General features: G+C 42.2%; 1 protein-coding gene across 1 annotated transcript in view; it reads right to left on the bottom strand.

Moving 5' to 3' along the window:
* The window catches only part of LOC133349601 (WASH complex subunit 4-like), a 93,659-nt gene that overhangs the window by 57,370 nt on the left and 21,789 nt on the right, over nucleotides 1-14,500 (bottom strand). The window contains exons 14-18 of the mRNA XM_061563167.1: nucleotides 7,670-7,784; nucleotides 6,800-6,925; nucleotides 2,614-2,721; nucleotides 1,937-2,083; nucleotides 799-878 (exon numbers count right to left, since the gene is read on the bottom strand). Coding sequence (XP_061419151.1) covers nucleotides 799-878; nucleotides 1,937-2,083; nucleotides 2,614-2,721; nucleotides 6,800-6,925; nucleotides 7,670-7,784 — 576 coding nt within the window. The remainder of the gene's footprint in view (nucleotides 1-798; nucleotides 879-1,936; nucleotides 2,084-2,613; nucleotides 2,722-6,799; nucleotides 6,926-7,669; nucleotides 7,785-14,500) is intronic.

The following is a 14,500-nucleotide window of genomic DNA, read 5'->3' as shown; positions in this document are numbered from 1 at the left end:
ACTATGATAATATATGCATTGTCCTTGAAACTGATTGGTCCACACCAAGGGAAAAACCCTATTATTATATTTTGGTACTGGAAAAGGAGCTCTAATGATGAAAAACTTCTTTTGTCATTGTTCCAAGTGAAAACTAAAAACTGAACCCACAATATATTTTTTTTCCGGAATACAAAACCCCAAGGATGCGGTTAATGGTGAGAAACCAGTTTAAAAATAACTTTCAATTTGCAGCTTGAATGTCAAAAAAAAGTTTAAAAAGCTGCAATCCCTAGGGGCACATTGACTGTGAATTACAAGGGATTCACCGAGTGACTGCACAGGAGACACTAGACCTCCAAAACCCCTCTTCTTGGTTCTTTCGGTAAAGTCACGTAGAAGGGAAGTAATAAAATAATAAAAATAAAACATAAAACAATTCTCACGACGTTTCGTGAGAATTGACGTTTCGTGAGAATTTTTTATTATGTTTTATTTTTATTATTTTATTACTTCCCTTCTACGTGACTTTACCGAAAGAACCAAGAAGATGAATCCCTGCAGTCACGAAAGCTTTAAATCGAAAAACTCCAAAACCTGCTCAACAATACGACTCAGCGACAAACACGTAAAAGCAACAACCGCCGTTTGGTAGAGTAATGTCACAAAGGCGCATGTGCAAGGCTAGGTGACCAGTGGCGGGTGGGCAGAGAGACTCTTGAAGCATGGTTTACTACAGAAGGTATGTGTTAATGCAACTCCACAGCACTAACGATTGCAAGAGTTCCCCCATGACCGATGAGTGGGGTGTGTCCTTACCTCTCCCGCAGATCACTGATCAAATCCAGTTTTTTCATCACAAGCTGCAGGGACAGCAGCTCATCTTCCCGGAAAATTTTCTACAAGATAAATTGGAAACTCGTTAACACAAATGCCTGAATAATCATATCACATGCATACGTTGACTATATCCTACTGATTATATTCTCGGTAGGCTTTATTCTAAGAGCTGGGTTTTCATATTGAAGATGTGCAAGCTTGAAATACGTTTTCAGTGGGAATCACTGATGAGAATTTGTCACTGATACCACCACACACTTTGCCATCCTTTCAATTGTTGCACAGGAGACACCAGACCTCCCAAACCTGCTCTAAAGATCTACCACCATGTGATTTTAGGTATTTCCCTTGCTCGATGCCACTCAGTGTCTGTGTTGGGAACCTGCTTTCCTCGATCCTGCACCACTGCAACCCTGCTCTTAATGGTACTTTCCTGCCATAGTGTATTCTGAACTTTGCAGTTGCTTATCCCATACAATACTTTCAGCATTTTTCAGCAAATTCACAGTACTACATTTTGGTATCCTCCACGGTGAGCTACGTTCAAAGCTTTTTCTACCCGACTCAAATGCATATTTTCTGCATAGGATCGAGCTGATAGACACTTTGGCAGGGTTCCATTCTAATAATCAATGTCCACCATTCAAATGCTGGTTAAAGGGTTGACTGAACCCATCATCTCTCAAGGGGCAAGAACATATGTGCCACGAATATCGATTGATATTAATGTCGTGACCTAGGCATCAACCAGATTTCCTGTTAAGGCCAGTTTTAAATTTTTGTTTTTGATTTTTTTTCTCTATAATGGTTTTGGACTCACAGTGCATGTTTGCTGAACTTATTTTGCACTGTACGTAGCTAACCGTGCTAATCAGAGGTGCGGGGGAAGGAAAACAAAATAAACACAATATATGTATGTTGAACTTCTTTCACACTAATCGGGAGATACAGATTGCATGGAGACACGTTTGACTTTTTACATTTTACAACAAATTTTCTTAACCAATGCCCATCACGCCCACATTCTGACACTCTTGCCACTACTCTTCCAACTGTGTTAATGCAACGGCTGATCAGCCCTGCCAAGCATTACGTGCACTAAGAAGTGGGCACGTACCATCTGTGTGCCAATGCTGAGAGCCAGCGCAGTGATGAGGCGTCGCTCCTTGGTGCCCGGGCCATTGAGGGCATTTTCTGCAAGGACGAGCGCCGACAGGACGTCTAGACGGCGCTCGCTGTACTTCTTGTCCGAGACAACGCGTTTCTACAGACGAGGGGGTGTCAATGCAGAGAGGTGCTTGCTGATCGTCTAATTTATCACTAATCCCGAGAGAGAGCAGTTAATGATAACGATAACGATGTTAAATTGAAAAGTGCATTACCGCAGTGAGCAGAGTGCATTGGTGCTTTTTTCACAAATTACTTATTTGGTAAATAGTCAAATCGAACATAACATGCACAATCCACGAATAATCATATTGCAAGGTTTTACTTCAGTGGTTAAATTGATTTCGATTTTAAGTATGTTCCTCAGTTTTGATTAACACTAAGGAACTTTCTGAACAGCTATGAGAATATGCTGCCATACATTCATAATGAGCACATTTTAAACATTAAAAAAACATTCAGTACATCAAGCTAACATGTCGGGGCCAACAGCCTTTCTCTGGAGCTGAGAAAAAGGCAACAAGTTACATTGTATTCACATCACTGCTAATTTAATGCCTGAATATTTCTATGCAGTCGCGCATTACGACGTACATGCGGTCTTTTGTAGTTGTCGTTAAGATGTACCTTAGCAGACGCAATGGCAGTGAGGGCTTGGTACTGCAAGTGTTGGGTTATATGCGACACGCACTCAGCCACCATCATTGTCCGCCGGTGAAAGGTGAATTCTATGGCCTGTAGAGGAACGATCAAACATTTATTTAAGAACAACTATGATTGCCCAGGGTAATAAAATAAGACATAAACAAGGGGTATGTTTCTCACCTAAAATATAAAATATAAACTATCGACCATACATTTAAAGGAGCATTTGCTCAATCAGGAAAACTCGACTGCTTCAGCATTCTGAATCTCTGTTCAATGTTACTGAGTAGCCCTGTTTCAATATTACCGATAAACCACAATCAATCAAGAAAGCACATGTTACCATTTGAATGCAGGATAAGCGATTGTTCAACATACATTATGTTAGGAGATTATCCAACGTAATTTATCATCCATAACAGTTTTTTTTCTTCGGTTAGATCACGTAAATATAAATGTGTCGTTAAACCCGCCACCACCCGACACAGCCAATTAGTAAGGTTTGTCACGTAAACAGAACGTGCCAATTCTTTACTCGTATGGCACACCGGTGTGTTGGAGAGTAAACCCACAACATTTACCATCTGAGTACGATGTTTTGCCAGTAATTACAACCGGCATCATCAGGTGGCAGCCAGATTTGTGGAGAAATACTCCTGCTTCGTTCCTTAAATCGAGGGATAGATGTGATGACGTAACTTGTGAGCCCTTCTAGTGTGAAGTGGTGGGGGGGGGGGGGGGGTAATGAAAACATTATATAGTTAGGGGTATGGGTTTTGACGTCTAAAGTATGATTTTGAAATATGGATTTAATGATATTCTTGCACATGGCAACATGTTCAGGAGATAAATGCCAACGTCGAGGTCTGTTAGCCACGAGAGGGCTTCGGGAGAGTTTGTGTAGTTTTGCCATGTGTAGAAGATGGTAGCCTTCTTGTGGTCCACTTGCTACACCTTTTCACGTTACCTTAAACACAACTAATATCGTCATCTAAGCAAAATGGACGTCATCAATTCGATTCTGGATATAATCAGTGAAGCATTAAATGCGAACAAAGCTTCAAGAATCAATAGACTCTGAAGTGTGAAGTCGGAAGGAAAAACGGGTTTGCGGTCTATGCTTTTCAAAATATTGATAACATTGAACAATCCGAGACTTTTCTTAATCTATAGGAAAGCAAGACCACTCTGCGGTTTGAAACTCAAGTGGCATAAGACCTTGGGTCAGGTCATTAAGTGAGCACACAAGTGGACATATGCATCACTAGTAAGTGACGTATTTGCAAAAATGCTGAATTTGTCTAGACCATTCTCCACCCACTTTCAGACACAAGTAAAAATGACCCCCATTTACTTCCAATGATAAGTATTTAAAACTATACTAAAACTTTTGAATTCTTAATTTTTTACCAGGTAAGTCCCACTCAGTTATGTAGCTCTTTTTCAGAAGCGACCTGGCCACAAATGATAGCTCAACGAAGTGGCTTACCGTACAGAAATTAATAGCAGCCACGTTTATAAATGGAGGGAAAAACCGGAGGACTCCGAGAAAAATCCACATGAACCAGGGAAGAGAAAACATGCAAACTCCAAATATACAGGCGTCAGGGTCGGAATCGAACCCATGACCTCCTATACACCAGGCGAAGTAGTTAACATCCTGCCACCATGGCACAACACACTTTCCCATAAATAGCCAGGAAGAAAATATTGTGACGGAAGAGGCATTTGCGCAGCATGGAAGAGGGCAGGTTACTAACGCAGCCACTGGAATGCCACCCGGTGTTTGGTCCCCACAGCAACGGCCTCCATGATGATGATAATGGGAGACTGGGACCAGATCTTGAAAGTCGACTATTGACTGTGCAATAGCTGGATGATCTTTCATTGGCAAGTGATAGTGAATTGAGGTGAGCATCAGTGGCATTGGCTGTGATGACATTTTAATTGATGCTGTCTCTAACCACTAGGGTTAATGAACAATACATTTTAGAATTATGTGAAGGTCTCTTAATTGCAATAAAATATGCAGGTGAATAAGATCGGGGTGATTTCAATTAAACACATGTTATGGAGGAAATGCATGAAAAGCAGAAAACAAAAACAGAACCAGGGCAACCGACGAAACTAAAGAGGGAAGGCCAGTTTAAAGAGATGGGTTTTCAAATCAGACTTATATATTTATTTACCGACTCTTGATTGCCTGATTTAAGTGGCAAGGCGTTCCATCATTTTGTGCGCCACAATCAATGTTTACAAGTACAACTTGATGCGTGTTTCACAAGCGTAGGAACCAATTATAATTGATCAAATCGCAGCAGCTTTTGGCCAACCATCGAACAAAGACGGTCATTGCATTGTGCGCTCTTACATGCGCTTCTGCGACCATGCGGAACGCTCTTCCCCCTGCAAGTCCGATTAGCACGGTTGGCTACGTATGATGTGAAAGACGTGTCAACATACATATATGATAGGTTTAGAATTTAAAAAAATCTCTTATGGAACTCTATCATCATAAATTTCGATTTAAAAACCCCCCCGCCCACCTCCTACGTATTTCCCAAGAATATGCTAAATTCCTCTTGATATGCACATTCTTTTTGTTAAGGCGCTCTTCCACCTCCAACCCAGCTTATATATAAGCTCCTAGCTTGGCAGTGTCTCATTCTTCACCTGAAGACGGCTGCTTGCGTTGTAGCCGAAATGTCGTGAGAATTATTTTATTTTATTATGTTTTATTTTTATTATTTTATTACTTCCCTTCTACGTGACTTTACCGAAAGAACCAAGAAGATATATCATCATAATAAACCATAATCTGTCCACTGCTAGATAATAGCCTGCATAAGTCAGACATTCCTCATTGTGCATCATCGCTCCATCTCCATGGGGCTTGTGCTCTCGGACACGTACTCTCGTGTGACTGCCACTCTCAAGGCTTCTTTAACCATCGGCCATTATCCCTTCCAGTGATGTGTCCTACCCAAGTACGCTCACTTAAACAATCAATGTTTCTAATTTGAATTTGATCTCTGATCCACTTGTTCCCCTTTCTATCTCTCAGCTATAATTGTAATCATACATCACTCCATACCTCGTTGTGCACTATTCAATTTATTTTAACGAACACATTTGTTGGAGGAAACAACTGGGAAAGACTAACGAGCATTTATACCTATGGCAATTATTGAAGTAAGACCAGAATCAACACGATAAAAATAAAGACATGAGTGACAGCGGGTCGAAGCGCTGTTATAAAACTGAAATTGGTATTGAAAAGTAACATATCAATGTACATACGAAATAATGTTTTTAAAGGTGCACATCATCTTCTCCAACATACGGATTAACAACATTTACACAGACAAAGAAAATGGAACAAAAAGCTACGTGTTTCATGACAGGGTCACACCTGCTGGCCTGAAGGTGTAATTACGGTTATAGCTGCATTACATAGTGCCTTATTAAGGGGCATATCTGGGGTAAAGGTGAAGGGCGGAATCAGTCGAGAAGCTCCGGGAACCATCCAGAAGGGTCTAGAAGGTTCTAGAAATGGGGCGTGGCCAGAGGTAGAGCTTGGCTCGCCAAGCAGATACAAGGCGCACCGAACCAAAGCTTCGGGGCTGTTAGCGTGGGGTCTGGATCCTGGTTGCATCGCTGCCGTCGTCATCTCTTCGTCTTCGACCACGTGGCTGTTCTTCTACAAGACCAGCTCCGTCGCCGCCGCTACGCTCATCAAACAGCCAGCGTAGCGCAGGACGGAAATGGGCTGCGTGTTTGGACAGCCTCGGTGTAGTTGCGTTACGAAGTGAATTGCCCTGTGTGCTCTTAATAAATAAGAAGCCTTCTACTAGACGTGTGTCGGAAGTCGCTCACTACGCATGTATGGATTGAACATAATCAATTCTTATACACAAGCATGATTCAATGCACTGAAATGCATGTTGAACTTCTTTCACACCGCACGTAGCAAACTGCACTAATCGGAGGTGCGAATAAACATTCTAAATTATGTTAATCTTTGAAGTGAAGTATGAATGTTTAAATCCCTGTCGGAGATTTTACAACATGTCAAATGCAGTCGGACATTGCTGAGACTGATGCTTCAATGGAAGCGACCTGAGCAGCGCAGGAGTCTCTCCCGTTAAGAGATCAGTGTCCACGTCACCTTCAGGAGCTCCACAAGCCGACACAGAGCCTTCACAGTGGTCTTCGTCATGGGCTTCTGCAGCGTGGCATGGAGATTCATGGTGGTTCGCACGATGTTGCTCAAGTTGAACGCATAGAGAATCCCCTGAGGAAGCACAAAACAACAGTTTTTCCCTCCACATTTATAAACACGCGTTTAGAGTATCTGGCTGCTATAAATTGCCGTACGATAAGCCACTTCGTTGAGCTATGATTTGTGGCTAGGTCGCTTGTGATAAAGAGCTATATAGCTCAGTGGATCTTACCTTGTAAAATAAAAAAAGTTTATTATAGTTTATAGACTCACTGTCAAGGCTGCTTAAGACATTGCAATGTGCGTAGACAATGTGCTTGCATCCTTATGAATTGTAGCTGAAGCAAAGACGCGAACACAAACTGTATCAGCATTTTCCACAAAGCTCTTCCACAATCATGAAATCATGATAGTTTGTGCAATCCATGGAGGCAATTTTATTCCGTAATCTGCCATTTCCAAGCCTTTGGGTAGATAAAAGTAATCCACAAAAAGTGGCAAATTCATCCCGTTATCTGTGCATCCGCACTTATTAATTCGTGCATAAATGTAGCCACCTAAACGTGTATGACCCGCAATCAGATGATTTAGTGAACACTGCAAAGTCACAGTATCGACTCAGCTCATCAGCCTTCCAGTGAGAATAAAATAAGCAACACTTATCCAATGAAGTGGCTTACCACAACAAGTGGAATTTCTACCACTATCTCAGAACTGTAAATTAAATTGAGCACTTCCCCACAGGCAGACACTTTCGAGACTATGACTTGATCCCATATGTTGTTGCTCCTGTTATACTGAATGGTTTGTTTTCACCTGGATGAAGAGAGAACAGCGGTTCGTCAGATCACTGGAGACTTGTCCTTTGCTCATGACCGATTCCATCTTTGTCATCCAGGCACTCACGATCAAGTAGTAGGACTGCACGTCTCTGTGAGACAGTGGACAACAGCAACAGAAATACACGTAAAAACATGCATGCTCACGAATATTATTCTTTAAATGAACCTAAAAAAATAAGCACTCATGCATATTAAGCCTGACAGTGTCAATTAGGATATGCTTGTATGTAGTATTTTAAGGAAGGAACTCGGCTACTTGTTGCTAAACCCAGGAATTATGTTTATATATCGATGTTGTCAGTTTTATTGTTTTTCAATTTATTTACACTCTCTCTGGCTGTACAGCACGGTGGTTAAAGCACGCAACCCATGACATTGCAATTTCCAAAAAAATATAATGGATTTTTTTTACACAGATGGAACAGATTCATTGCACTATATAATGAAAGAAACAAAATAAAAACCTGAAGAAGAGTAAGGCAACTAGATAGGCTCTTGCCTTAGTTGGTCACTGCGAAATTATGTTTCCAAATAAACATAAATTCAGAAAATTATAACCACCTCAGATTTGCGGATGACAGTCATTATAACAATGGAACGCGATTAATTAAAGAAAATTATTGAAGAACTTAGTAAAGGCTGCAAAATGTCTTCAATACTGTATATCATTTGTACAAGGATTATTATTCACTGCACAATACATTTGCAGTGACATCGCGAAATGTCACTGTGTAGTGCCGGCCCTGGAGAGGCACGGCGTGCGGTGTAGCGACATCACGGACACCACGATGGTGTGGGTGTAGTACCGGCCCGAGAGGGGCTCGGTCAGCACTGATTAATAGCGCTGGATGGCATCACGCTTGGCATGCAGTGCCAGCCCTACAGGATAGGGTGTGGGAGTGCCGGGGTTACTAAAGGCCATGGCACTCTGGTTGACCCGAGAGGATATGTGACCAGTGAAGTCTACAAAGGGGCCCCGAGTGGGGGGGCTAGGGGTGGTCACATGGTTGGGGTCCAGATCCTGCTCGAGGATTCTGGAAGGTGGGCGTGACCAAGGGCGGAGCCAGCCACGCCGCAGATAATATAAGCCAGGTCCCCCAAAGGGGCCGGAGTTGTTGTTGTTGATCCTGAAGAAACATCCGTCTACGTTCTACGAGTCTCCAACACGTGGACCTGGACCCGAGCTGTCGTCCGGTCTGTAGTAGCTCGTTACGTTGTAATTAGTGTAGTGAGCCTGGTGTTCACCACCATAGGTTGTTATTTTGTTAAGGGGCAGTTAACCCGTGTGTTAGTGTTAAATAAATGTGTTGCCTCCAAGAGTACGTCTGCGACTCAGTTGAACTCACTAGACATTTACCTTTTTTTTTTACTCATGTTACTAATATCTTTGCACAAACTATGGTAAGATATTAATCACATGTGATCCTCCTTAAAATTTGTTGTTACAATTTCAGCCACATAAAAACATTACATATACATTATTCCAATAATGCGTATACAGTCCAAGCACTCGTTTTACCAGGACTAAAAGACAAAACCCATTAAAAGCCCGCTTGCCCTAAAAAGCACCTGTACAAAATGTACAAAAGGTTAAATGGTGCAAAGTCAGACAAACCCGATCAATTCTAGCACTCACGAGGAATTCTGTACGACTGCAATGTCCTCGCTATTTTCACACTGGCATTGTTAATTTGATGTACGTAGGCAACAGATGCACCTCAAATGGAAGACTACAAGTGTTTTTCTTAAATTAGGCAATTGTAAGTCAATGCACATTCTGTGGACAAAGTGATAGCTGTGGTATATAACCCCTCCAACAAACTGACATTTTTACTCTATTTAAAATTTCATGCACCAACTCACACTGCTCCTGCAAATCGTCCAAGCGAAAAAGCGCTTTTGAAATGGTGGTAAATATAAAGGAAAGTGTATGGGGATCTTTTCAAAGTTTCCTTATGTTACTTTGGTATTTTTCTTTGTTGTACACACAAAGTGAATGTGTTCTCTGCATCAAATCAAGAGACGAGGAAATTTCCATTTGGAATATTCCTCACAAGCAGAACACTGCATTGTGTCAGGGAACCGCCACAGCAGGGGAAATCATCACAGAACAGCTGCAAAAGTAATTTCATGTTGTTTTTATATGCACTAGGGGAGAAATGTTTGCATTACCCTGCAAAAAAGCGTAGTTTGACATATACTTATAAAACATCCTTGGTATGTGGCGTTATCATATTGAATAAACCATGACAAAGGCCAGGCGATATTGAAAAGGGCAAAAAATAATGATTGAGAGGATAGACAGCAGTGATAAGTTTTTCAGCCAGGGCCAATAATCATGAGGAGTTAAAAAGATGCTCACTATCTGATACTGTTGAATATATGGATATATGCAAACAATTGTAAAGAGTTCATAATGAACGTTTTTGGGTTAGATCGCGTTATTTATAAATGTGTCGCATCATCGGGCAATTCTGGCGAATGGCAAATTGCCCGATGATGCTGGATGTAATTACCAGCGAAACGTGGTACTCAAAAATTGTAAATGTTGTGGATTTACTCTTCAACACACCGGTGGGCTAAAGTAGTGAACTATTTGTCTTTTGTGAACGTGACACTTTTTTGCTGATTGGCCGTGTCGGGTGGTGGAGGGTTACGACACATTTATAAATAACACGATTTAACCCAAAAACTTTATTATGAATAATATTGGTCGCGAAAGCCTACACGTGTTAAACTGAATTGTCAAGGGTATTTGAGGAGTTTGAGTTCGTGCCATAGGGTAAAGTCAATCAGGTTCATCATCGATGTTTGGGGTCACATCGTGTACATTTTTAAGAAATGTATTGTATACTGTCCTCCACTCGACAAAGCCAATTAATAACTTTGTCACGTGAACAATCGTGCCAATTTATTACCGCTTCAACACACTGACAAACAAACCTATTGCTGGTACAAAATAATAATTTCTGTCGTTGTGCAGAATATAAGTAACAAAATAAATAATCAGACAATATTCCTCCTCATATCTATGTTTGAGAGTAATCTCGCAACATTAAAATAGGTATGACGTTTCCATTCTATAGCATTACACAAACAATGCATTCTTAGACACTTTAAAGGCTAGATTTATGTACTTTTAGAGTGACGCACAAAAAGTAGGTTTATGTAATTCTGCGTGTTAACTTAGACATTTGTTCACAAGCCACACTCTGAAAACATGTACTAGCCGACTTAATTTAATCCTCTTACAGATGTAACTTAACAGAGCTCTCTACCCAGATGAAAGTTTTTCTGCCTCAACTACAAATGCATTACATTAATGATTTACAAGTGATTAAATACATCTTCTTGGTTCTTTCGGTAAAGTCACGTAGAAGGGACTGTCTTTCCGACAGACCTGTCGGAAAGACAGCATCTGACGCTGTCTTTCCGACAGACCTGTTCTTTACCTGAGTACGGCTGCTTGCATTGTGGCTGAAACGTCGTGAGAATTGTATTTTATTATGTTTTATTTTTATTATTTATTACTTCCCTTCTACGTGACTTTACCGAAAGAACCAAGAAGATGAATCCCTGCAGTCACGAAAGCTTTAAATCGAATTTTGATTAAATACAATCCAGTATTAATACAGCAACTTCAATGCTGCATTTCCTCAACTGTCAAAACAGCAGAGTATTAAGTAAGTAGATGCACAGAAATAACACATGTAAGTGTAATGAAAAAGGGAACAATTATAAATAAGTGTACAATAAATCAAACAGAAAAGCATATCTACATACATCTAAAGATACAAAGACAATTGCATACAGACAGTAACAGTTATGTATGTCATTCAAGATGACCATGACTTGTTATACGGATGATCCCGTTCAGCCAGTTGCCCGACTATTTTACGAGGGAGATCCGTGGCGCGTGAGCACAGCAGCAACAACACAAAAACGTGAACGTTGCAGAGAACGAGCGCAGGTTCTCCCTAAGGAATATTCAACAATGAACAACCAAGGTAATTGACGGTCAGAATCAAAAACAGTGCAAGTGTAGTATGAAAAAATTAGGTAAGCTCTATAGTTCAGTCTAACAAAACATGTCAAAAGGCAATGCAAGCATGTGGGAGCAAGAGGTGCCAGAACAGGTTAGGTACAGGTATGCTGTGCTTTGGTTTAATAGGGAAGCAAAGAGGGGGAGTTTAGGGAGGGCACCAAGCTGTAGTTGAGTAGAAACGTGGAGCAGCAATGCGAAATGACTTTTTATCAAACAAGTTTAAGCAAACAGGAATTTTAGTAGAAATACGGAAGCACTTCTGATGCTATGGGAAAGAGTTAGAAGAAACTAAGTAGACCGTTAGGTAATTGACCTATAAAGACGGCCAAGTGATGGTCTCTCCGGATGTGTAGCAGGGACAGATTTGAGTCAATGTACAGGTTGCAAAGATGAGCTCTACAGGGGGTGCCAAGGAAAAAATGGTGATCAGAGTGGTATAATGGAATGAGATGTTTTTCGGTAGATTTGTAATGCGGTTGTAAACGGCCCTTCTGAGGCGCCGTCAGGGGGGGAGGAGTTAGGTCACGTGGGGGGCAGAGGGGTTGAGTATAGAAGGAGGGGAACCGGAAGAGCAAGGGGAGTGACGGGGAACCAGGAACAGAGGAAGGCCACGAAGGGCGAAGCGGGGTGTGGCGAGATCGCCACGAACACGGGGGGAGCGAGGATCGGCACCGTTGGCCAGCGGTGACCGACCCGAAGCAGCGAGGAGGCTGCAGTCAGCAGCGGGGCTGCACAGAGAGGGTGGGCAGCGGGTCTGCATACAGTGACAGCCAGAGGGTCTGCACATAGGGGTAGCAGCGGGAGTCTGCATAGGGGTAGCAGCGAGTCTGCAGGGAGGAGGTTACAGTAGATGAAGCAGAGAGTCAGAGGGGAGAGGAAGCTATAATAGCAGTGAATAGCCGGGGGCTACAAATACAGGAGTTATAACAGAGTGCCGTGTGGGTAAAGACGTGAACCTGAATAAAGACACGAAGACAGAGCTTCGTGTCTTTTTGCGTGTTGGCCCTTTACACCCGCATTGCTTTTCAGGTTGCAATTCAGCCGAGGTCGGCTGGATTTTCTTTAGGGGGGAGGGTGATGTAATGCGGTTGTAAACGGCCCTTCTGAGGCGCCGTCAGGGGGGGAGGAGTTAGGTCACGTGGGGGGCAGAGGGGTTGAGTATAGAAGGAGGGGAACCGGAAGAGCAAGGGGAGTGACGGGGAACCAGGAACAGAGGAAGGCCACGAAGGGCGAAGCGGGGTGTGGCGAGATCGCCACGAACACGGGGGGAGCGAGGATCGGCACCGTTGGCCAGCGGTGACCGACCCGAAGCAGCGAGGAGGCTGCAGTCAGCAGCGGGGCTGCACAGAGAGGGTGGGCAGCGGGTCTGCATACAGTGACAGCCAGAGGGTCTGCACATAGGGGTAGCAGCGGGAGTCTGCATAGGGGTAGCAGCGAGTCTGCAGGGAGGAGGTTACAGTAGATGAAGCAGAGAGTCAGAGGGGAGAGGAAGCTATAATAGCAGTGAATAGCCGGGGGCTACAAATACAGGAGTTATAACAGAGTGCCGTGTGGGTAAAGACGTGAACCTGAATAAAGACACGAAGACAGAGAGAAGTGTTCGAGTCCTTTTATTACAGATTCATAAGCTTGGCGGTAGATGGTGTCACAATAATAAAATATGGGCAGAATGGTGGCTTTAACAATATTCAGACGAAGTTGAGATGGAATACAGAATTTATTTCTGTATAGGAATCCAATTTAGTTGTTTTAGCCATATGGTAAATGTGAGTCTGGAAATAGTTTTGATTCCAAAGTAATGCCTATGCATTGAAAGTTGTTAGCCTGCTCAAAACGATGCGAGTCCAGAGCCATACTATGCTTTTCAGGACAGGTTTTAGTTTATCCCACAGGCAAATTGTGGTGTTTTTGGTTACATATTTAAAGAGATACAGAACACATACTAAACTACAAAGAATCCTGCTATGTGGTATCAGAAGTCAAGATGAACCAGCTATAATAGCACCAACTTAATTGTGATTTTACAGTGTCAATAAGGGGGCACATAAGAAAACAGGTGGACAAATGTGTAGTTTAAACATGTGAAAACGCATTTCTTTAGAATTGCTTTTTTCACCTCTGATTAGCACAGTTGGAAACGTATGGTGTGAAAGAGGTTCAACATACATCGATACGTTTTGTACTCAATATAAGACATGCGCTCCATACACAACAGAGAATGCGAGGTGTTTAAGAGCCAATGGGTCCCAACAAGTTGCCAATGTCTGACTAAGATAGATGTATTATTCGTATGATTAAGTTTCATCACCCAGGACTCAAAGAGAATGATCAAGTGTTACATAGCCCGAGATTACTTGTGAACAAGCCTTCACATTTCACTGTCAATGTCAAGGTCATCACAGCATCATGTAAGACGGTCAAAACAAATAACATGGAACAAAAATAGGACAGTTCACAAAAAACACATGGAAAGATAGATAGTCTTAATTGCACTGAGAAAGTAGAACGTATGTATCAGATAACCATTGCAAATTAGACATCATAATGGCTGTTAGAAAAAAAGAGTTTGGGCAGGACACACTGCTAGAAAGGACATCAGATGGATGAAACTGCCTACAGAATGGTAGCCAAAGATGGCAACAAGGCCAAGAGGAAAACTACCGCAGAGATGGGGTGATGAGATTAGGTCATGTGAAGGGTGAGATAGACTTTTCCATCATAGAGGGATGGCATCATCACTGGGAGGCTTTCATCCAGCAG

Source organism: Lethenteron reissneri, chromosome 30, assembly GCF_015708825.2.
Source record: "Lethenteron reissneri isolate LAM-NWPU_2019-01 chromosome 30, ASM1570882v1, whole genome shotgun sequence".
In the NCBI taxonomy this organism is placed as follows: domain Eukaryota; kingdom Metazoa; phylum Chordata; class Hyperoartia; order Petromyzontiformes; family Petromyzontidae; genus Lethenteron; species Lethenteron reissneri.
This window is presented reverse-complemented; position numbering and strand designations above follow the sequence as displayed.